Here is a 24,573-nt window from a genome sequence, read left to right as displayed (position 1 = left end):
AATAGGAAAATTCTCAATCCATTTTTCCAAAAGTATTCCTTATAGCAAGGGCATTCACCCATGGAAATACTTCAGATGTGTGTATTTTTTTCACCCATCTACCACATGGGAAATTTTATCTCAGTTTTTATTCAGAAATCTTGCAGTATATGTTACTGTTCATTTAGGCTATCTGTGGAAATATCTTTTTTTAACTTTTTGTTTTCATTGTTATTATCCTTTTCAACCAGCCCGTGCACGACAGTGCACGGTACCATTATGTTCTAAAAAGCTGTGTGCGAAAATGCAAGTTTTCAGGGGTTAATATCTCACATTCTGTTGATTCCAGAGATGTTTTAGAAAGCCATTGACCTAGTGATCATTTGTATACCTATCAAAAGATCTGGCATACTGCAGCTACCGAGTCAAAATTTAAACATTACACACTCCCTTCAGACCAAGCAGATCGAGTAAATCAGTTAGTTCTTTTGCATTACACGTGGTCTAGGGTGGGCCTTAGATGGCTTATAAAAGCACCATGTGTTCAGGGGCAGTTCCTGAGAAAACTGCCAAAAAACGTGATTTTTGGGTATCTAAAGTACTAATTGTGGGAATGGTCACTTCTATAATTTTTATTCATGGCAAATTGACAAAATTTTTACCATGTGTTTTTAAGATGATCTCTGGGAGCTTTGAAACATTTTTCGATATCATTATCCATTACCGAGATCCAGAGATTCAGTTACTGTACACATGCACATAATATCCAGTCTGAGGTGTAAATGTAGTTTTAACTGACAGTGAACACATGACAAGGGTTCTGGGGTAATTGTGAGTGTACCGAGGTCACCATACTATGTTTTTAGTCGTCGCCATTTTTTCACTGATAAAACTGACATGCTGCTCCCGTAAAGTGGGCACTTCCCACCTATACAAGCTGTCTTGACCTTGAAATTATTCAGTGGTGCCACCTGGCAATGTAAACACTTAACAAAAAATTTTCTCCTCATATGAAATTCTTTGTACTTCAAACCAAATACACCTTTTCTTTGGTTTACTGTAAGTGTAGCCTAAAATATTCATTTTTATCTAAAGGAGCATAAAGTGAACTGTAATTGGATGGGAAATGATTTTGTTTTAATCCTGTATTAAGTATACTTATTTGTTGTTTATGTACATTTATGTACGTCAAAGTATGTAAATGTATCTAAAAACAAAGATGATGTGACTTACCAAGCGAAAGCGCTGGCAGGTTGATAGACACACAAACAAACACAAACATACACACAAAATTCAAGCTTTCGCAACCAACGGTTGCTTCGTCAGGAAAGAGGGAAGGAGAGGGAAAGACGAAAGGATGTGGGTTTTAAGGGAGAGGGTAAGGAATCATTCCAATCCCGGGAGCGGAAAGACTTACCTTAGGAGGAAAAAAGGACAGGTATACACTCGCGCGCGCACACACACACACACACACACACACACACACACACACACACACACACACACACACACACACACACATCCATCCGCTCATACACAGACACAAGCAGACATTTGTAAAGGCAAAGAGTTTGTTTTTGTGTGTATGTTTGTGTTTGTTTGTGTGTCTATCAACCTGTCAGTGCTTTCGTTTGGTAAGTCACATCATCTTTGTTTTTAGATATATTTTTCCCACGTGGAATGTTTCCCTCTATTATATTCAAAGTATGTAAATGTATTGAAGTATATAAATAAACCATATAAACTTTACTGATGTACAGAATTCACATTATGTAAGCAGCACACACAGCTGCAACAAGGAAAAGAAGGGAACCAGCCAAAAAATGCTCCTGTCGGAGCACAAAAAAGTGAGTATGCCCCTCTTTAAAAGACTGACGGCAAAGTGAGGAACCAGCTGCCTCAACCATCATGCCATCTTCCTCACCAAAAAGTTTGGCATTCAAACATATGCACACTTTTTGTCATGAAAAAGAGTAAAGACAATATCTGTGTAAGAGAGAGGAGACAGTGCCAGTGGGAGAGAAAGATAGATGAGACAGTGTTCATATGGAAGAGAAAGTGGCAGTAAATGAGACAAGGGCGATGGATGAAGACAGTTAGCATTGAGAGCGAAGGAAAGTGGAGATAGTAATGGTCAGTGAAAGACAGTGGCAGTAGAAGATAGCTGGATGCAGATAGTAGCAGTGGGAGCAAAAGAGAGAGGAGACTGTGGAAATGAAAAATTGTAATGAGTGGACACCATGCATATTCTTTGGGGGTGGGATCTGTTGCATCCCTTCCCCCCCCCCCCCCCCCCCCCTCCACCCCCACCGGCAGACTATAACTTGAAAAAAATTATCCTCTTTCCCCATATGCCATACACTCATGTGTTGAAGTTCCTGGTCTGTGGCTCAAAACCCTGAACAAATCATCCCCAAGGACGTGTATGGGGAGGAGGCGGTTGAAGAGAAAGACAGCAGACTGTAGGCGAGAAAGAAAGAGACAGTGGCAATAGGAGAGAAAAAGAATGGGAGAAAGACAGTGGCACTGGGCCAGAGAGACAGTTAAAGGGACATGAATGGGATAGTGGTGTGGAAGAGTGAGAGAAAGGGATGGAGACAGTGACATTGGAAGTAGCAAACAGGTGAAAGTGGAAGAGAGACATATATAGACAGTTAGACAGTGGCAATGAGAGGGAGTTGCTGAGTATGAAGGCTTAGGTACAAAGAGAGACTGCACAAAAGGATGTAGAATGCTCTGTGTTAAAAGACCAAAAATATGTTTGCAAACAAAAAAATTTTTGGTTAGGGAGGCAGAAGGAAAATTGAGGCAGCTAGTGCCTCATTTTTCTGTCAGTCTTTTAAAGATCATTGTAGTCACCTTTTCTGTGCTTCGACAGGATAATTTTTCAGGTGATAAATAATACTTTGTCTAAAAACCAGGAAAAAAAATGACAGTAGTTATGATTTATGAGTGAGCAAGTGGGAATGGGGGATGTCACAGGTCCTGGATGAAACTGAGATTTTAAGTAGTTGTAAGTTTACACTAGCTCAACCAACAGCAGTTAAGAAATAAAATTAAAACAGTAACAAAATTTCTGATTATTTCACCTTTTTTACCACACTGTATGAAGGTACAGTAATTATAACAACAATTTTTTTTTCCTGAACAGAGCACATATGCTCTTCTGAGAATTGATAGGTTCTTCCACTTGTCCTGGGAGGTTCTAGAATATGAACATGAGAATGTGACACTGGCCAGATATACTGGGGCAATCAAATGATTCTCATGGATGCATAAATTGAACTGAAACATCATGTTCTGTTGTATATAGCTAAGCGGTGATCCCAAAGTACTACAAACTGTAATATTTACAAGCTACACATCTAGAAGCAAATTTTCTTTAGTCGCAAGGGTTGTCACTTTATTCCTTACATTATATTTTTGGATGTGTTCCATAGCACTATTTATTGTAGTGGTTTCCAACTTCCCCAGTCTGTCGGACGGCTTAAAGTTAAGAAAATATCCGATTCCTTGAAATATTTGAAGTCTTACAAAACAGAGTCTGAGATTCAAACTGCTTAAAATAGAAATTAACTTTATTGGTGAAAAAATTTACAGTTGCTCGCTCCATGTAAGATCTGCACTCAAAAGCTGGAAACTTGTGCAGGTCTCACTAGTACTCAAGAAAGTAAAGAGTAATCTGCTGATTAGACCCTTACCACTGATGTCAATTTGCAGTAGGATATTGTAACATATATTGTGTTTGAACATTATGAAATACCTTGAAGAAAATGATCCATTGAAACTGTCAGCACGGATTCAGGAAATATTGTTGTTGTGGAACACAACTAGCTCTTTATACACCCAAAGCAGTGAGCCCTACCGAAGGATTTCAAATTCATTCCATATTTCAACATTTTTAGAAGGTTTTTGAAACTGTTCATCACAAGTGGCTTCTAATCAAATAACATGCTTATGGAGTACCATTTCAGTAGTGTGACTGGATCATGACTTCCTGTCAGAAAGGTCACAGTTTATAGTAATTGACAGAAAGTCATGGAGTAAAACAGAAGTGATATCTGGCATTCTCCAAGGAGGTGTTATATAGGTCCTCTGCTATTCCTAATAGCTGACCACACATGAGCAGATTTCTGCGATGGGCCAAATCTGTGGGCCAGTTCTGTGGATAATTTTTACAGATCTGGCCTGCTGATCTCAGGTCTGTCGTTATCCTCTAATGTGACTCGTCAGGCCAGATGCCGGAGGCCATAGGTGATTTCAGGAGTCTTGATTGTGTCTCACTGAAAGTACTTTGTACAGTGCAGGCTTTTTAAGACATTGTTTGATGGTTATACATTTTTTGGTTTGCAAAATTCATTTACATTGTCAAGAAGTAGTTGTTATAAAGAATAGTAGGAAGAAAATTGTGACATCCAATGGCAGTTTATACACTGTGTTCTCGTGTACCTCTAAAAAGAAAACTCGCACCAAATGGGTGAAAAAATGCATTATCAAAAGGCAACATTCTAGCCGTATAGTCATGATTCAGAATCTTCAAGATTCTGAACCTGGTTCCTACAAGAGATGCTTAAGGATGTGTTGGTTTATTCATGGCATAAATTTCTTTTTGTTGATGTAGAGCAACCGGTCCGGCACAGAAAACTGTTTTCTAATGGTTAATGGTGTGCTTCTGGGTGTTCTTCGGAGTTGTTGTTTCCATTTTATGCACAAAATTTTGCTGACTGATCCAGTTGTCATCTTCAGGTGCTGTGAGTTTTGCTGTTGAGTGTACTGTAGTTGCTGTCTGGTGGGCCTCGTGCTGTAGAAACAAGACACAGTAATGTGTGAAAGTATTTCATCATGACCAAGATTTGAAGGTTTCATCCTTTGCAAAGAAAAGCAATTTGTAATCCTTGTAAAATAATGGACGTAGCACAGTAATGCATAATAAAATAGTGGAATAGGACAATAACTTTTTATTGGTTCATCCTTTCCTTTTTTTCCCTTCTTTCAGAGGCCACCACTTCTGAGTTTTTTTCTGAAAGTTGATTTGAAATTTTCTAGACTATTTTTTATTACACATTGGAATTTTGTGTAGAAATGCTTCAACCATCTCTTCATACACCCTCCTTTTTACATTCTTGTTCATGAGTCATTTTCTACAAAGCCTTTCATGGTATAATTCTCAAAATTGTTTGATGTGGTCATTGGTTCATTCACTCACAATATTGGAAGCAACTAGAACTGACTGTCACATGAAAACATCATGAAAAATCATAGACTATCTGAGCTGGGCCTTTTGCAGAAATCTGTGCATGTCCAGCCAAAATGAGGCTGGATTGCCCGTTCAGAGAACTGCAGGTAAGGATCTGAAGGTCGTGTCTCCACTAATGCACAGGCAGGGGCTGCAGGTGTTCCAGAATCTGTTGGAAATATCCCTAAAATGCACCCGTTTATGGCTCACTAATCTATATAAATGATTTTGCTGACAATATGAGCAGCCCTCTGAGATTGTTTGCAGATGATGCCATCGTTTACTACCTAGTAAAGTCATCAGAGATCTAAATGAACTGCAAAAAGATTTAGACGAGATATCTGCATGGTGTGAAAAGTGGCAATTGACTCTGAACAATAAAAAGTGTGTAGTCTTCACTTCAGTACTAAAAACATTCCGTTAAATTTCAGTTACACAATGAAAGTACAGATTTGGTTGTAGATTTGACTAAATGCCTAGGGATTATGGCACAATTACAAACAGCTTCAGGTGGAACCATCAAATGGAAAGTGTGGGGAAGTTGAACAAAAGACTATGTATTATTGGCAGAACACTTAGAAAATGAAACTAATCTACTAAAGAGACTGCCTACATAACACTTGTCCGTCCTCCTCTAGGGATTATGCAATTTTTATCTGATGGGATTGAGGAAGGAGATTGAAAAAATTCAAAGGAGGGCATGCTCGTTGTGAATTATAGTGAAATGGGGGAAGGAGTGTCACAGATATGATATGTGCGAAGGAGTGGCAACTAGCAAAACAATGAAATTTTTTTGTTGCAGTGAGATCTTTCCAAGAAATTTCAATTGCCAACTTTCTCCTCCAAATGTGAAAGTACTTTTTTGACATCCATCTACATAGGGAGAAATGACTGTCGTAATAAAATAAAAGAAATCCGAGCTCGTATGGAAAGATATGTGTGTTCATTTTTACTGTATGCTGTACGTGTGGAATGGTAGAGAAATAGTCTCAAGGTGCTTCAGTGAACTCTGTGTTAGGCACCAAGTATGGATTGCAGAGTAATTGTGTAGTTGAAACTGTCAAATTCAGTTTTTCCAAGGAAAGTCCGAGATAAAATAACAACAGTATGGAAAGGATAGATTGTTACTGACCACATAGAGAGGCACAATGAAAAAGGATTGCTGAGTATAATTAACTAATTTTTAATATTTCTAGTATTCTTTTTCATTGTGCCTGTCTGTGACTCAATACCTCCTCCATATGGTCAGTTTTTTCATGTTTAGTTGCAAAGAATGACCACTTAGCCAGCACTGATCTTAAAATCATTTTGATGTAGACTTACTGTAGGTTTATAAATTTTTCTGTTGCCTTGCACAATCATTAATACAATAGTGGAATCACAATTTTTAAATTTGATGACTGTACAGATATGTTTCATATTGTCAGTATGACACAAAGATACTTAATTAACCTTTCAGTACCTTTTTAGCTTAATTATTGCAGGATGTATAGTGCAGGAGTCAAATATTCAATTGTACCCATGGGCTGCGTCCTGGACGGTAAAACAGTAATTTTCACTGAAGTCCATTCACACTGTGATGATGTTTACCTTAGGTGGACCTATAATTGCATCATATTACTTTGATTGATACTTTGCAGTGTAAGTATGTGGAAAATGTTTTTTTCAGATTAGATGAAAGGTCCTGAATAAAGTCAGCCATGTTTGTAAAGGTGTGATTTTTTGTGTTCAGTCTGTCAGAATCCACTGAATAAAGGCAGTTGTCTTACTTCATCACAGTTTTCAGTTTTTGTTTTTTAAGAAACTTACTAATTTTTCATTTGGAGGACATTAATTACATTGGTGTAGCATAAACGCGCAGGTCAAGTTTTCACATAGTATTGTCTTTTTGAGATCCATTATAGTTTTCTTCAAATGGTACTGCGTCAGGTACTAAAATTATGATCTGATGGACGGTACAGACACATACTGAGTGGCCGCCATTAGCATGTGCTAAAATGCACAGTCTGGGGGAGAGTGAACAGAATTTACAAAAACCTACTTTCATTTCAGAATAATCACTTCTAAAATTTGAATAGAAACCATATAAAGGGCATAAAATCAACCATTTTCTTTCATATTGTTTTCTTCTCTTTGCATTTCCCATCTTTCATACCTGGTAAAATTCTAGTCCATTCAATACTTTGGTAAAAATTCATTGCTATGTCAGTTACTTCAGGGTTCGGTTTTCTCTCTCTCTCTCTCTCTCTCTCTCTCTCTCTCTATAAATATGTAAATGTATCAGTGTTTGTCACACACAGTGTTTCAAATTTTTGTTAAGACCAGTTCAGTGACATGGTGATGAGCTCAATTTGTTTCTTGTTTGTAGCTTGGTGTAAATTATGCCTAATCTTCTTGAGCAATAAGTTCACACCAATAGCCGTTTCTTCTACAGTATTTTTTGATATAGTACCATTTTTTGGCGTTTCAATTTCTAATACAGGTTTTGTTTCTTTTTTATATTTCCCTTAGTTTTCAAGTTTAACTTTTACACATGTCTTTTGACAGTTCTCATTAAGTGCATGCAGTTTTAGAGATGAGCACCTTAGTTTTGTGAAAGTAGTATTCAAAGAGTTCATAGATATGGAAAAATTGCTACCAGCATGCAGATATTTGCAGTTTTTCGATTGAAATATGACCAATCATTTGAGCCATAGTTTTTCGATAAAATATTATTTATTAAAATGAATATCACTGAAAATATAAAAAAAGCACTTAACGATTATTTTTACAGATGTTGGGGAGTGTCCCACAACCTTTATGTGATATTTACTGTAATGCTGAAGTGTATTTTTGCACAAAATAGAACACAAAAATGTAACTTTCCAATTTTTTTCCAGTCTTGGTGGCTCAAAGCAGTAATTTTGTTTACATCCCTTATACTTCAGAGTATATAACCACCAAATTTCACACATTTATTTGAAAATGAGTTGGAAACTTTCTCAAATCCCTGCCAACAATCCGTCGTGTTGCTTTGTTCCACTAAAATCCAATTTTTGTTGGATTTTGGTATAGATTTTAATGAATATCTTGTAAGTAATGTTGAAGAAGGTGGAATATCTAGCTTTTATGCGTTGTCTGTCTCCTTTACATGTGAAGTAGAATCTCTATAGTATATTTGCAGTTTTGGTAATTGTCTTTTTTCATAGATATGCTGTAAATAACACTGCAAATTATGAGTCTAGGGTTAAGCAGCTAGAATAAATTTCAGTTTTATTCTTTTGGGTGTGTAACCTTATTGTGATATGATAAATCTGCTGAATGTCTGTACAATTTCCTCTCTGCTTTTAGTTGTCTGGCCTCACAGCTGATGAAAGTTGATGTCTTTTCAACACAGGCTTCTGTTTTGTCTTCTTCATTCTGTTATTGTTTTCAGTTGTTTCTATTTCAGATTTTGATTGTATTGTTTTCACATTGTCACACATTCCCAGATAATTTTATTTATCATTATACAACTCCTGGCATCCCTTAAATGAGTCTATTTGAGATTTTATTTTCTTACTGTCTTTGTGCCTTAGAATATTTTTGTCAAATGACTGCCCCTGTCTATGCGTGTCTTCATTTACTAAGACACTAAACTTCATTTTTGATTTGATTTGGTATGTCACCCTATTTTTAAGTAAATGCTCATAGTCTACATTCAGGCTGCCTGTTTTTAATTGAGAGTACTAAGAGTCTATGATTGCTTGAAATTAAGAAGTTCTTTATACTGAACAATTTCTTTATTGTCTGGCAAAGTGTCAGTAACTTCATTTTTACTTCCATTTGGTTCTTTTCGAGTCCAATTTCTGATTGTTTTCTTTGTGAAGAAATTGTTAATGTAACGACTGTTATCTATGGTATCATATCCAATGTTTCCCATTGAAGTAAGTTTCTGTGATATTGTATAAAAAATCCTTCATTATAGTCCTATTGTTATATTTGCTGCCATTTATTGATTTTTGTAACAGTGGATTACCAACTAGGTAACCTTTTTTTTGGGGGCGGGCAACCACAGTCAAACTTTGACATTTTTTCAAAGAAAATTCCGCATTGGCTGTATGAATGATTTTTATGAAATCTGCGACTGGCTTTGCACCACTTATCGGTGCATCCTCAGGCAATATACACTATTTATAACATGATAATGTTGAACATTGCTCTGTAGCCACTCCCCACCATTCACGTCCAATATACCGTCATCTGGTGAAAGCGGAAGTTAAAATTTAAAAATCTTCTTTAAAAAAATTTTTAAACGATGGGAGCGGCAATGACCGTGCAAGTTGAGAGGAGCCACATGGCAGTGGACACGGCCTGCCTCAATTGTAGTGGTTTTCTCCACCACTTGATTGAGCTATGACATCTTTTAAACGCTTCCCCTGCCCTTCAGGAGACTTGGTTTCCAGCAACGCGTACCCTGGCCCTTCGTGGATGCTAGAGTTATTAGAAGAATTGTGCTATGTATGACACGGTATTGGGTGGAGTTTGCACATATGTTCTAAACACTCTGTATGGCGAACTTGTGCCTTTTAATACACCTTTGGAGGCAGTGGCTGTTCAGATAAGGGCATTTCAGTTTATTATTATGTGCAATGTTTACCACCCCTCCCATTGGTGATATGTCTCAGAGCGTATTGATTAAAAAACGGTCTTGGTTGCAATTCTAGTTTTTTATTTTTCAGAAGTGCGAATCGTTCAGGGAAAGTTTCCTGTGCCTTTCCATCTTTGCACCCTTCCCTTTAATTAGGTAATACATGCAAAATCAAGCACGGTAGCCATCCCATTGTGTGTGTGTGTGTGTGTGTGGGGGGGGGGGGGGGGGAGGAGGATCATCTAGTACCTGCATGGTGGTAGCCCCTGACCACACAAGGATCATAAGGCATTTCGCCTTATTTAGGCATCTTCAGGTTATCTTTTCTAGATGGACGTGGAAACACCAAGATCTGCATAACGCATTCCCGTTCACAGGAGTGAGTAACAGAACTGATTCTGTTACTCGCTCCTGTGAACGGGAACGCATTATGCAGATTGTGGTTTCTCCGTGTCCATCTAGAAAAGATGACCTGAAGATGCCTAAATAAGGTGAAACACGTTGTTGAAAAATAAAAAACTAAAATTGCAACCAAGACTGTTTTTTAACCAATACTGTTAAGCACTGGTTTGCTGTATGCCACATATGGATTGGAAGAATTTCAGAGCGTATTGTTGCATTGGTTTCTCAGCTCCCCACACCTTTCCTAATCTTGGGTGACTTCAATGCCCATAATCCTTTCTGGAGTGGAACCATGATCACTGGCTGTGGTAAAGACCTCAAAAACTTACTGGCACAACTTAACCTTTGCCTCTTGAATACTGGTATCCCCACACTCTTTGTTGTGGCACATGGAACTTCTTGGCCATTGACCTTTCCATTTTGAGCCTTTGTCTTCTCCCACCCATCCACTGGAGAGTCCATGATGACCTGTGTGGTACTGACCATTTGCCAGTCTCCCTGTCCCTCCCTTAGCGTGCTGTGGATGCCTGCCCAGATGGGCTTTCAACAGTGCTGACTGGGGTGCTTTTGCCTCTGCTGTCACCCTTGGCTCCCTGCAGCCTGGAAATGTTGATAGGTAGTCCAGAATACAACTACAGCCATTCTTTCGTCAGCTGAGTTGCTGATTCCTATTCCTCAGACATGCCCCGATCGAAGACAGTACAGAGTCCATTAGAGATCGTAGGCAAGCTCTCCAATGCCATAAACAGCACCCATCAACGGAGCATCTCATTGCCTTTAAGCGGCTCCTTCGCCCTCAATAAAACGACAGAAGAGAGAATGCTGAGAATGGTACTTTTCAACCCTTGGACTTGAGCCTCAGCACGTAAGGTTTATCAACTTGTCTTTCATGTTCTAAAACAGTGGGTGGAGTGAAAGCATTATCTTTTACTGCACACCACCTGGAGCCATATAGTACTCCATTCAGCAAATGAGAATTTGTCGGTGTCCTGATACAACTCCAGGGCCGAACTGCATCCATAACTTAATGATAAAGACCTTACCGGTGGATTGCCAGCTTTATATCCTTGCATCTTTAACTGCTTCTGGATGAGGGTGCATTCCCGCTGCAATGGCGAGAAAGCATCATTGTTCCAGTGCTGAAATGGGTAAGCACTCACTAGAGGTGGACAGTTATCGCCTAATAAGTCTCACCAATGTTCTCTGTAAGTTGCTTGAATGCGTGGTGAGCTGGTGTCTGTGTTGGCTCCTTGAGTCTCAGGGTCTTCTGGTTCCATCCAGGATCGTTCTTTCTAAGGCTGATAATCTGCTTCACCTGGAATCCGCCGTATGAACAGCTTTTGCCCGACATAAATACCTTATAGCTGTCTTCTTCAATCCTACAAAAGGCTTATGACACTACATCGTTGCTTCCTTACACGATTGGAGTCTCTGGTGTCTGCTCCTGAATTTTTATCCAGAACTTCTTGTCGCACCACATTTTCCAGGTTCAAGTTGGTGGTCCCGACAGTACACCCCTCCTCCCCCACCCCACCCCACCCCACCCCACCCCTCATATCAACCGTAGGGCTCTGTACTGAGTGTCCCTCTCTTTCTAGTAGCCATCAATGGTCTACCAGCTGCTGTGGGGCTGTCAATATCACCCTCCTTGTGTGCTGAAGACTTTTTCCTCTACTGTTGCTCATCTAATGTGAGTGTTGGTGAATCTCGACTGCAAGGTTCCATATGAATAGTGCAGGCATGGTCCCTCACACAAGGCTTTTGGTTTTCAGTTGCCAAGACTTGTGTCATGCATTTCTGTCAACATCGTACTGTTCACCCACAACCAGAACCGTATCTCAACGTTCAACTACTCAATGTGGTGGAGACTTACCACCTTTTAGGACTGGTCTTCGATTTTTGGTTGATGTGGATTTCTCATCTTTGCCAGCCTAATAGAAGGTGCTGGCTGCGCCTTAATACACTTTTCTGCCTGCACCTTAATACACTTTGCTGCCTGAGTAACACCAGCTGGGGTGAAGTTTGTGCTACCCTTCTGAAGCTTTACAAAGTCCTGATACAATCCCTTCTTGATTATGGGAGTTTGGCATATGGTTAGGCATCTCCCTCAGCATTGTGGATATTGGATCTGATACACCACTGTGGGGTTTGACTTGTGTCAGAAGCCTTTCGAACCAGCCCTGTGAATAGCTGACTCATGGATCCATTGCGGATCTGGTGCCAACAACAGCTTATCAGTTGTGCTACCCACATTCATAGCTCCCCTAAGCATCTAAACCACCATCTTCTCTTTCCAAAGCCTGAAATTCATCTCCCACAGTGGCGGCCCATATCAGGGATTAAGTCGCAATCAGCATCCAGTCCATCCTCTATGACCTCCAGTTGTTTCCTCTTCCACCTTCCCTCAAAGCCCTCTTACATACATCTCTGTGGTGGATCTCTAGGCCATAGCTTCGTCTTGACCTGTCACAAGGTCTGAAAGACTCAGTCCCTCCGGAGGCTCTCCACTGCCAATTTTTCCCCAACCTTGGAAAATCCCAGAATTCAGAAGTAGTCTATAGTGATGGTTCGATGGTTACTGGTCAAGTGCACTTTGCTTATACTCACACGGGACGTACTTAATTGGGTTCCTTGCTGGATGCCTGTAGTGTTTTCACTGCGGAGTTGGTAATGATGTCTCATATTCTTGAGCACATCTGTTCTTGCACTGGTGGGGTCCTTTCTCATCTTCAGCAACTCCTTGAGCAGTTTACAAGCTTCCAACCAGTATTAACCTCACCATACCTTAATCATTGCCATGCAAGATTTCATCTTGAACAATGTGGAGGCTAAGTGACCTTCGGCTGGACCTCGGGCCACATCAGAATCCCGGGGAATGAACAGGCTGATAGCATGGCTGTACTGTTTACCAGTAAACTTGACTCTTCAGGTCAGTATTCCGGAAACAGACGTCCGATTGGGAGCACGCTGTCAAGTTTTAGGAATCTGGAATATGGACTGGCTCACTCTGACTTTGTCAAACAAACTGTGGCTGATAAAGGAGATGACAAATCTGTGAGAGTATCAGCATTCCATTGGATATGCTATGCATCTATGAAGACTATATTCTGCTTATACTTTAATTTCACATTTCAGCAAGACATTCTGAGCAGTTTTGTCATACCATTTTCATGGATGTCAAACTGATTTTGGTCTACTGACTTTGATACCATCTGTATGACTAAAGAAATTACGTGTTTAACAATGATGGAAATTCCTAACTGGATTAATATGTAAAACAAAGAAAAGGCAACCACTCACCTATTGTTGATTGATGTATGGAGCCTAGAAATGTGCAACACAAAACTGTATTTGCACTAGCTTTTGAGCTCTTTCCCTTTCTCTAGTAGATATTTCTCTGGCAGTAATGTGCACTCACTCGTGTGCGTTTTTTTTTTTTGTTTTTTTTTTGTGTGTGTGTGTGTGTGTGTGTGTGTGTGTGTGTGTCAAGGGTTCAGTTAGTTTTTATATTACCTCGTTGCTGATCTTCAGCTCCTAGCAGTCTGTGAACTCCTGACTCGTTGTTATACTGTTTTATGTCTGTTGAAGAATGCTATTTATATCCAGAACCAGAACTCCACATCTCTGATTTGTGTGAAGGCTTTTATTATGCCTTTTACTACAAGTGTGATCTGAACTTAATCAATTCGGTACACCTTCTGTGAACCAACTCCATGCTTGCCAAGCAAAAAACGAAGAGTCTGTACATTAGCATTTACATTATTATTATTATTATTATTATTATTATTATTATTAATCTGATGGTCATTGGTATTCTATGATATCATGTTTTGTGCACAGGATTCTTTGCCAACACTGATCATTCTGTGCATCGGGAGGCCAATCGTCACTTTAATGTTTCTTGGGAGACAGGGGACACACTAAGCTAAGCTCATGTGGAATACCTATAATTAAAAGAGAGAGAGAGAGAGAGAGAGAGAGAGAGAGAGAGAGAGAGAGACACCTGCTCCTTGGCAAGTCGTCCCACTAAATAATTAAACTTTTAACCTGTGTACAATTTTTGTAGACAAACAAATGAACAGATCTTCTACTAATAACACCTGTTCATTTATATTTAAAATTGACACAAAATTTCCCCGTCATTCAACGAAATCATTTATTTTCATGAACTTTGGTCACACGTCACCTGGGAAATCTCGTAACATCACTGTGTGTGTGTGTGTGTGTGTGTGTGTGTGTGTGTGTGTGTGTGTGTGCGCACCCACTTATACTAGAGAAAGCTTCTATAAACACTAGTTTCTATTGTGTATTTCTTTGCACCACACATTAGTCAGCCATATGTGAGTGGTTGCCTTTACTTTATTTTGCAAAATGATGCCATAAACTTGTAGTTGCTGCACAGATTAAAGTGTATAAAAGCAACTATAATGTTGTAGCCACATAAACGAACAACATGCTACAGATTTCGTACAAAGTGCAATTCTAAGCCTCCTCTCTAGAATGATCACAGACAGCAACAAAATGGACATCACTGAAATGATTTCGATTGCAAAAGTGGAAATATTGTGCTCAAGCAAACCTGACAGCAATGAGAATAAATTTTAATAGCAAATTTGCTCAAAAGTAGCAAATGATATGTTCTAGTCAAGTATACCTGGACCAGCCAAACCAGGCACTCATGTAAAGAGTGTATGTGGAACTTAGCAAGGAAACTCCCATTTATCAGTGCTTGACAACACTGAAATAGATCTGAGTACATATATAAACAATGTAGTGAGTTTTATTCAACAATGACATTAATGTAGTTTCTCTTGAAATAATATTATCAGTAGATCATATTCTTATGCTTTATATACTCATGTCAGACTCATGAACTACTGTTGTAAATACTCTTGTACTTGCTTGATTTGACAATCATACTGAGATAAAAAATGACCGATTTTGTAAAATGTGAGAAATCGTTTTCATGTACATTCACATGACAGCTCCTGGCAATCACTGTTTGCCTCTACACAAATAAAATGTACACAACCATGATTCAGCAGCCATACAGACAAGCTCATGATGAGTTTAGTACTTATCAAGTTCAGGTCAATAGAAACCATCATCTATTCTGACTGTGATGAATATGACTGATGAAAATTATTATGAAAGACTCTGTAGTACAGATGGATGTGTTAATAGTCCTCAACATGCAATTTTTCTGTATGCCTTACACAATCCGCCCATGCTGAGATTGTGATGCTCTCAATCGCTGCGTGCATAAGACTCTCAACCTGTGCAATTTTAGAAGTATTCCTTTTCTCTGTGAAGTAGGGTTTCAGCTGCCTCCATCTCACCTCGATTGGGTTTTAAGGGCAATGATATGGTGGCAATTTAATTACGTGGTGCCCATGTTGTTAAGCAATGTCGTCTGTATCATAGATACTGTATGCTGGTTTATTTGTGCTGGCAGCCAGCATCAATTCCGCTCTGGTTTGTAACAGATTTTGAGAGATACTATTGCTTAATAACCAAGTAATAATATTGGAGTTCTTGGTATATGTATTAGGGCTTTGTTGAGTTGCACTGAGTGGACACTGGCATTGTCCATCACAATAACTGAATTTGAGTGGAAGTATGATGATAATTGTTTTGTAAACCATTGTTGAAATACAGCATATGTCGTGTCAGTGCAGAACTCTTAGACTTTGAAGCCTTAAATATTAATTTACTATCAGGAATAAACCATGTGTCCACTGATGCTGCACGTACAGTTGTAAGAAGACTATATATACCTGTTGGAACCAACAGGCCTATCATTCGCTTTCCGGCACTTTGCCCTAGCATGGTTCTGGTTCACGTAAGTTTCATTAATATAATAAATGCGAGATGTTCCTTGTCTCAAATCTCCTGCATTTTTCTTAAAAATACTGTCCTAGCAGTCACAGCAACACTTCTCTTCATAAGGAATTTTCTCCCATTGCTTATCTTCAATATGCTTAGCATTGTCCATCGATTGCTGCTAAAATCAAAGTTTTCAGTTGGGTACTCGTGCCTCGAATACTCTTAACGCTTTGGGCGACTTAAAGTGGTGAAGTATGTGTGAAAACTCCCACTTCTTTAACAATATGACCCACTTGAGATGGTCAGCCGGCTTTCCTTGCTGGTTAGCTTGCTGCTGCAACCTCTTTTCCTCTTTGTCTCTGAAGTATATTTGCTAGGAACAGGAATTTCTCAAGACTCATTCTTCTTGTAAAATTAAGCAGATGTATACAGTTTCTTTTGCTTCACTTAACGATGTATATTTAAACATCAGACTTTTGCAAATCTCATTCACCACCTAAACAAATGCTGTCATGTAAGTCTCCTCGTGTATCCAAAGGTTAGAAACAAAGTTCATTTACACATATGAGAAAGTTGGCTTAAAACCCAAGTCCATTCTCATCCTGAATATGAATACATGTCTTATCCTTTCCAAGTCCAAGACGAGCATTAATTAACAATATTTCAACTGTTCTTCTTTTTTGCACTACAATAGTCAAAGTTATAAAACAGCACAGAATACATAAACACTCCTTGTTCTTTCACTACGGCTTCCATGGTGCGACCGGCAAACACTTGTCTGTGCTGTTTGATCGCCGCGTCTACAGTTGTCTTGTGATAAACTTCAAACCTGCTCACACAGACAGGTGATGCGCAGTAAATAGGGTTCCTTTCTCCCACTCACAACTAAAATATCGGGTGTTCGAGACGGTGGAAGGCAGAGTGGTTCTAGAATTTACACAGAAATTCTTGAAGCGCTACAATACAAATGGAATATAGTATGATGCAAAAAAACCTTGGAAAAATTATCAAAGTCGCCTACCACCTTCTTATGATTGCATCACATTCCTGGCAGTTTAAAAGATACTGATCCAGTGGCTTTGATAGATGCAGTCACTTCACTGGGAATACACTGTACAGTTCTCAGTCACACATCACGCACCTCTGCCTCTCTTGCCTGGCTATTGGTAACATTTTGGCGAGCACCACTTGGCCACAAGTCATCTTCTTCAGACTGTCTTTCAAAGAGTTATACACTTGGGGCACTATAGCTCTTGCTTGCTTGTCTATGTCTGGGCACCTTTCTGATCCATCAACCTTAACAAATACTTTGCAAACAATTTAGCCTTTAATACAGTAGAATATTAAACAGTTCCATTCTGTAGCTTTATTAAGCCCACAACACATCTGACCTCCAAAATGATCTGACACTCTAATACTATCGAACCAATGACCCATTTTACCCTAAATTTCCTGCACTTCATGTCTATAGTCACAAATTTTTTGTCATCAGACTACTGGTTTCGGCCAGACCAAAACTGGTAGTCTGATGACAAAAAATTTGTGGCCATAGACATGAAGTAAAGGAAATTTATTCTATATTCAGGTCACTGTTCAATTTGTGACCAAGTCGCAGCTTGTGAGATTATTTACCTTAATTATTTTCTTGTTTTGTTTTCCTTTCCTGATTTTTTTCATGATGCTGTGCAGTGCCATCAACGCTTGCCATATTACTTCTCCATCTGCAGAGGGTCAAGGGCTGGAGGAGAGCTTTGAAGTATTCAAATTATGTAAAGGTCTTTTAAAAACTCTTCTGTATTTTGTTGTTCTGCCACTACAAATACAACACTGGGTGAACAGAACTCGTATCTGTACATCGGAACAATTTCTCTGTGTCCTCTTACAACAGAAAAAAATGACATTCCTCTTCAGTTTCTTTCAACTGTTTCTGGGCATTGTCATTGTTCGCAGCTTCTCTTGTTCTCTGCCTTTCAAACCACTGTCAAGCCTTGATGCCAAAGCATAAATGACCCCTTCACAGCAGATGGACACACACAATCGCTGTTATGGTGGTGGTGATCTGTGCTCGTGCAACTTGCCCTGACTCTGTGCCGAGTTCAAAGTTCTTTATGTGTGAATTACCTAAACAATGTTTTCACATGAACATCTTTCATCCGATTGTGAGGAAGAGGTGTAACAATATGTACATGTAGAAGACCTAACCACTACACATTCAAAGTACACTCAGCAATGCGTGAAACTTGCTCAGATGATTGAATGACGCTGTTGGCTGGAGCGTCATGTGGTACATTGTCTCTTGCTACTACGCATTGCTCCACCACCCACCTTCTTACCTGCACACCTCTATAACACCTGGGAGGACAGTTGTTTACTCGACCATGCAGGATCGTACAGCCACTTCACATACCAGGAGCCAGGAGACTGTCTTGGTTTGTACTAGATACGTATCCACACAGAGAGTGCGATGATTTGTGAAGCACCATGGATTGTTAGCACTGCGACTTGATGCGACAGCATAGGGTGTTGACAGTGGTGCTCCCAATGACAACACTGGACACACGAATTGTACCATGTCATCCAGATTGCTTTAGTTGTTGCATGATGTCAGCACCTGGCCTGATGGTAAACAATAAATAAAATAAAAAAATAAATAAAAGGTGTGCCACTGGTTACACAACACAATCAGCTTTGGCTCGCGTAGTTGGTAATATGGACAACAGGCATTATTTCTGTTAAAGTCCATGAGTTTGTCCTATCTTAAAGTTCTCTGTGACACATTTCTAGAAAATAACACAAGACTACTGTTGCATGTGCTGTCATGACCTCCCGTGAAACAGAGGATGTTCGACTACTACTTTGGCCAGCTCTAACCCATTGAAAACATATGGCCATCGATTGCCAAAGAGATTGGCACACCACTGTGTAACAGCCACTATGCTTGCTAAACTCTAGTCTAGAGTTAAAGCAGCATGAAATGATATACATGTAGTCAAAGCAACATGTTTCTTGCCACATACGTCTCGTGAAGTACATTTTGCTTAAGTGGAAGAAATTAGATCTCATATGGAACTTAATCACTGGACTTTCATCCTATTCAACATTTGTGCATGGAAGAAGATAGAGGCAAATGATAGTGGTACATGAAATATTCTTACCATGCACCATGAGGTGAAGTCACCATATGTGTCATCCAAGCTCAGTTAGTCAGTGCCCAACCAAGTTAAAGCAACTGTTTCTGTCAAAGGTACCAAATTTTGCTCCTTGTATATCCAAATTTCATCCACAAGCTTAATCATGTATTCTACTACTATACTGTACACACACACAGTAATAAACATTTCATTATTTGATGTGCTTTCTAGTGTTGCAAAGTTAATGGCATGTAGTGTAGTATGGAAACAGAGGTTGAAACACAAAGGACCAAACAATGAATTAAGTTTACAAGTTTGTTTCACTGGAGTTACATACAAATGCTTAAATTAAAGTTTGTGAGATAGTATACTGTAGTTGCTCAACGGAGGAAAGGTGACCGGATCTGATGGGACTCTTGCACAATTCTATACAGATTATGTGAAATAACTTTCTCTCTTCAAGTAGCAGTTTATATTAGATTGCTGTAGCAGTAAGTTATTGGCCACAGGCACGTGAATAAGCCTATAATGCCAACATCAGTATTTTGCAGAATTGTGGGACACATTTTAGGCTGCTGTGTTATGCTCTTCTTTGATACTGAAAATTTGCTCTGCAAGAATCAACAGGATTTTACAAAAACTGGTTTTATGAATTTAGCTTGTTGTGTTCATCCATAAGATCCAGAAAACTGTAAACAACTGAAGTCAACTTGCAATTATTGCTTTATGGAAAGCTTTCAATACAGTTTTGCAGTGTTACCTGATGAGCAGTATAAGAGATTGTGGAATATCAGACAAGATTTGGGATTCATTGGGCAACAAATAGAACTCAGACACTTGGCTCTTATCAAGGGGAAATTGTTATAAGTGGAAATATACCACAAGGGAGTGCTCTGAGTGTGCCACTATCATGATATGTGTAAAGTACTGGTCTGATGGATAATGCCTGAAGCTCCATCAGACTGTTTACGGGTAATGCTGTATACAGAGGGAAGTTGCAACAGCAAAATAATAGGGAAATGTGACATTTTTGTTTAGGGACTAGCTGTTGACCTTTAACATAAACTAATTTAAAGTTGTATGTGCAATTAGCTGGAAAGACTTAGTAATGGTTTTCGACGCAATTGATGATCAGTCAATAGGAATACAGTAGTCGTGACCATTTAATATCTGTCATCCTACATCACTTAACTGACTGAATTAATAGAGGTAACGTAGAAGGTGGAAAGATCAGCAGCATGTGACATGATGAGTTTGGTTAATTAGTGGAACTGAATCATGTAGGCACTTATTCAAATCCAAAGGCAGCTGCTACAGTAACGACATTAAGCATCATGCAAAGATTTGCTCTTAAAATTTTGAAAATGTATATTTCTGAGAGAGTCAAGCATTTATTTCCTCTCAGATATAATTTGTGAAGTGACCATGATGATAAAATGGAAGAAACTAGATGTCATATGGAGGCTTATCGACAGTTTTTCATCGTATTTAATGTTTGTGGATAATGGTGCATGAATACTCTTACCAAACACCACGAGGTGACTTGTGGCATACAGGTTAAAACTGCAAATGAATCAAATTAACGAGATAGAAAGAATAATCAAGCTGCTGTTGTGTACACCAGCAAACAGATAAATAAAAACTGATTAATTAAATTTGTATTAAGAATTGGAAAAAATTGAATATACTGAATACAGGTTTAATTCCATTAAGTTGTGCTACTTGGAACCAAGGATTGGAATTTTGATGTAGAAAAATAATATGTGCTACATCAAGAAATACATTTTGAAATATATTTGTCTTTCAAAACCACAGATTGAGTGAAGGATTGCCTGGTATTGAAGTAAAATTTCTGCTTTTTTTAAAAGTGTGTTGTTTCATAAAGTGTCCATTTTACTTATTTTGACACATGGATACAGATTTCTATTTTTCCATTCCTTCATGAAATGTGGAGTATCCCGCTGACCATCACATATCTTGCGTGATACTGTCTGTTAATGTTGCAAGGGTGATGTGTGATCAAAGAACAGTTGATAATATGACAAGTAGTGTAACTGTATGACATTTTTCTTTAACATGATATCCTAAGCATCAATTTTTGCTTTTACTGTGAACTGCATGTGTTTGTGCCTGTGCTCACACTTTGGAAGTGGGGAAAACATTATGTTCACTAGAAACAAAGCAACTTGTCATTGCTGGCACAAGCAATGTAGTTTTGGTATGCCATAACTGCTCATCCCGGAAGCATACAGTGTTACTTAATATAGTATTTATAGCTATACAAACTCTTTCTAAAGAATTTTAAATATGTTAATAATGTTATGAGAATTTGTGATGAGAATATTTGTTTCAGATATGCCTTTTCACATTTTATGCCACCAGACATGCATAGATTTTGTAAAGAGCTGTGTTGTAAATACAGTGAAGTGATTTTTCTTCTCTAGCTTGCCATATTGTTTTGGTATTCATACAGCATAAACTGTTTGTGGCTGAAGAACCTTATTACGATAGTTATTGCTTCATTGATCAGGAACTTCCTTTGTTTCAGGTTGTTATTATAGGAGAGCGTGGATTTTCTTTTGATCATGTATTTATCAAGGAAGGGCAGGAGACCATTTTTAATTTACTTATGACACCTGTCATAGAGAAGTTATTACAAGGTGTTAATTGTTCTGTTATTGCCTATGGACAAACAGGAACCGGAAAAACATACACAATGGGAACAGAACCACAGGTAAATACATGTGATGCTGTGTTTCCTGATTATCTATAGGCTGTTTGTTGCCAGTATTTAACAAAGTAAACCAGTTAAACTTTTATTATTTATTCTGTTCAGTCTTATGTTACTTGATTGTAGTTACTTCATTAAAGTAACTCACTCAGAGTTGGATTAGCAACAACATATGTCTTGAAACACAGAAAAATCAAATACTACGAAACATGGCCCCTAACTCATTTTGCAGACTGAACTGTGAAAGACTGATACAAATTATGAAATACAGAAACCATTGTGCACAAATTGAATTTTCTGTTTACAAATAGCTTTCTTAATAGCTAGAAGCATAAATGGACCATGTAGAATGTTGACATCCCAGCTAGGACATTGTTACATGATACACACATCATCAGCGAGAAAGAAGCTTCCAGGTGTGGGATAAACAAGATGGAAGTTGAATACCAACTCATTGGAGCTGTGTGTAACAAATGATTTATGTTGTGTAATGGTAAGCTCTAACACTGTCCTACTGGACCCAGTGGAAATGATGCCTTTGATTTGTTCTTATGGCAATCCTCCACTGATCCATGTTTCCTTAATGAAATTCTTGGATTGGCTCACAGCTAGAGACCATTCCTGTGGGGAAACTTTAACAATACTTCTTTTGTCTGCCTTTGCACCTCTCTAAGGATAAACTTTTTGTTTTTTCTTGCCATATTAGTTTTTACTTGAGGCTTGCATAAAGTCAAAATAAATGGAAATTGCACGGAAGATGCCTGGTTAAGCTGTGCCCTTTCACCATAATCAGTTTCCACAGAAACCAACTTGTTAATGCGGCTGCAAAGGAGGCTTGCTCCCTTACATGTCCTGCTCATTGCTCTGTTTCCCCTGCAAGCTGTTACCACATAATATGACCCAGAAGACCATGTTATGATGAGTGGCTCTGTGGTTAGCAATGCAGAGCAATAAGCTGTGGTTGGCGAAATTTTCAATGGGACCAGCTCCTTCTGACTATGATGAACTGAAGAAGTAGCACTTACATGTCTCAGAGTGACACATAGCTCTCTCTTACATCATGAGGCATCACCAGTGTGTCAAAGATGCGGTATGCAGTTGTCAATATGACGTATTTTAACTGAATGTTTTATATGACAACATGAGGGCAGATATATGTCTGCCACAGTATCTGCTGTCTATTTTAACTGATAATAAGGCAAGTATGGTTTGTGTCTTAATGTTTTGTGTGATGTCAGGACTCTTTCCCAAAATCGTAGTTGTGCACTTTCAGTGTTCTGGCGTAAAAGTCAAGTGCTGGCCATGGTCAGGAATGGTAGTGCCGACCATGAAGAAGATGTCAGCCAATAGTACGCTGACCGATCCCTCTCTTGGATGAGACCAAGACAGCAGCGGCCTCTAGGTGAAGAGAACATAAGTGCCTTGATGCCTGGCCATGGTCCAGCTGAAGACTAGCTGTTCTACGAGCTCTACAGCAGCGACTTAGGAACTGTTTTGTTTCACTTGTATTAGGAGTTGTATGTGTCTGTCACCCATTGTGTGCGACACACCGTTGTAAATTCTCAGAGTTAAGTATTGTCATTTATCTTGATTTGCTTGAATTGTTGTCTAGCGATCCGAGAAAGCAGGTTTCCTAGGCACCCCATACTCGACGAACAGGCAGGACACAACTTTTAGTGTGTCATCCAGTGGTTTAGTCACCAATTATATGGTTTGGTCACCCATTATATCCAGTAGTCACACAGCCACAGTAATCTGGCTCCATTTTAAATGTATCTCTGCTGGTATTTTATACTTGTTTTTAAGTAGTTATTCTGCTGTGTTCTACCTAAATTTTATCGATAGCTTTGTATGAATCTTCTGATGCCAATTTTGTATTTTAAATGTTTCTTTGTTGTTACAGCTTTGTTTTAAAATTATTTTTAATTGGTTTTCCTATTTCATGCAAATCACATAGCCAGTCCATTGACTGGATAGCTTGTTTTTTTGGCTGTACAGGTTCAATTAATGCTGACTTATGCATGCTAAGTTTAGCTTTCTGTGAGGCAACACTACCTGTCACACACTCTCCCTCCCTAACGAAATCCTAAGGACTTTGTGTAACATGATGGACTGGTGTTGCACTTTGCCCATTACTGTCATTGAATTTGGGAGGGGGGGGGGGATTTTGTAGCAGAAAAATATTAAAGTGAAAACTGGTCATTTCTTCACATTGATTCTAATTCTCCTGCTACCTATTGATACATTTGCAGCCAACAAATGTGTTTTCAGATGACCTCTTTTTCCAGCGGATCTTGTGTTGGGATGTATCACACTGCTACAAAAACATGACTCATACAAAAACATTAGTTCACATCAGCAGCTGACTAATACTGCAATGCTTGAAACATTACACTTCATTACATGAGATAAAGAACATGGAAACAGCTGATGCTCAACAGCATGTGCTTCTGTCCAAAATTGGTGTGGCTGCAGGATGTTCTCTGTCAACCTAATGGTGGGCAGAAGGGGAAGCTGGCTTGTAATTGTGATTTCTGTACAGGGACAAACTATCAAAAATCCCATGTTATTTTATCAAATTATTGATATTTGAACTTTTCTTCTTGCTGATGTTTTCCTGATATGCATCTAGAGCCTGGGGCACTGGCTTGATGTCAGT

General features: G+C 38.8%; 1 protein-coding gene across 11 annotated transcripts in view; it reads left to right on the top strand.

The window, feature by feature from the left end:
- LOC126191122 (kinesin heavy chain-like) overlaps nt 1-24,573 on the top strand; it is a 368,280-nt gene that overhangs the window by 30,603 nt on the left and 313,104 nt on the right. For all 11 annotated transcript variants that reach the window (XM_049931913.1, XM_049931897.1, XM_049931888.1 and 8 more), the window contains one exon: nt 21,732-21,917. In XM_049931913.1, the coding sequence (XP_049787870.1) occupies nt 21,732-21,917 (186 nt within the window). The remainder of the gene's footprint in view (nt 1-21,731; nt 21,918-24,573) is intronic.

Source organism: Schistocerca cancellata, chromosome 1 (genome assembly GCF_023864275.1).
Source record: "Schistocerca cancellata isolate TAMUIC-IGC-003103 chromosome 1, iqSchCanc2.1, whole genome shotgun sequence".
Lineage (NCBI taxonomy): Eukaryota > Metazoa > Arthropoda > Insecta > Orthoptera > Acrididae > Schistocerca > Schistocerca cancellata.
Note: the sequence above shows the minus strand (reverse complement) of the source record. Positions and strands in the feature narration are given on the sequence as shown.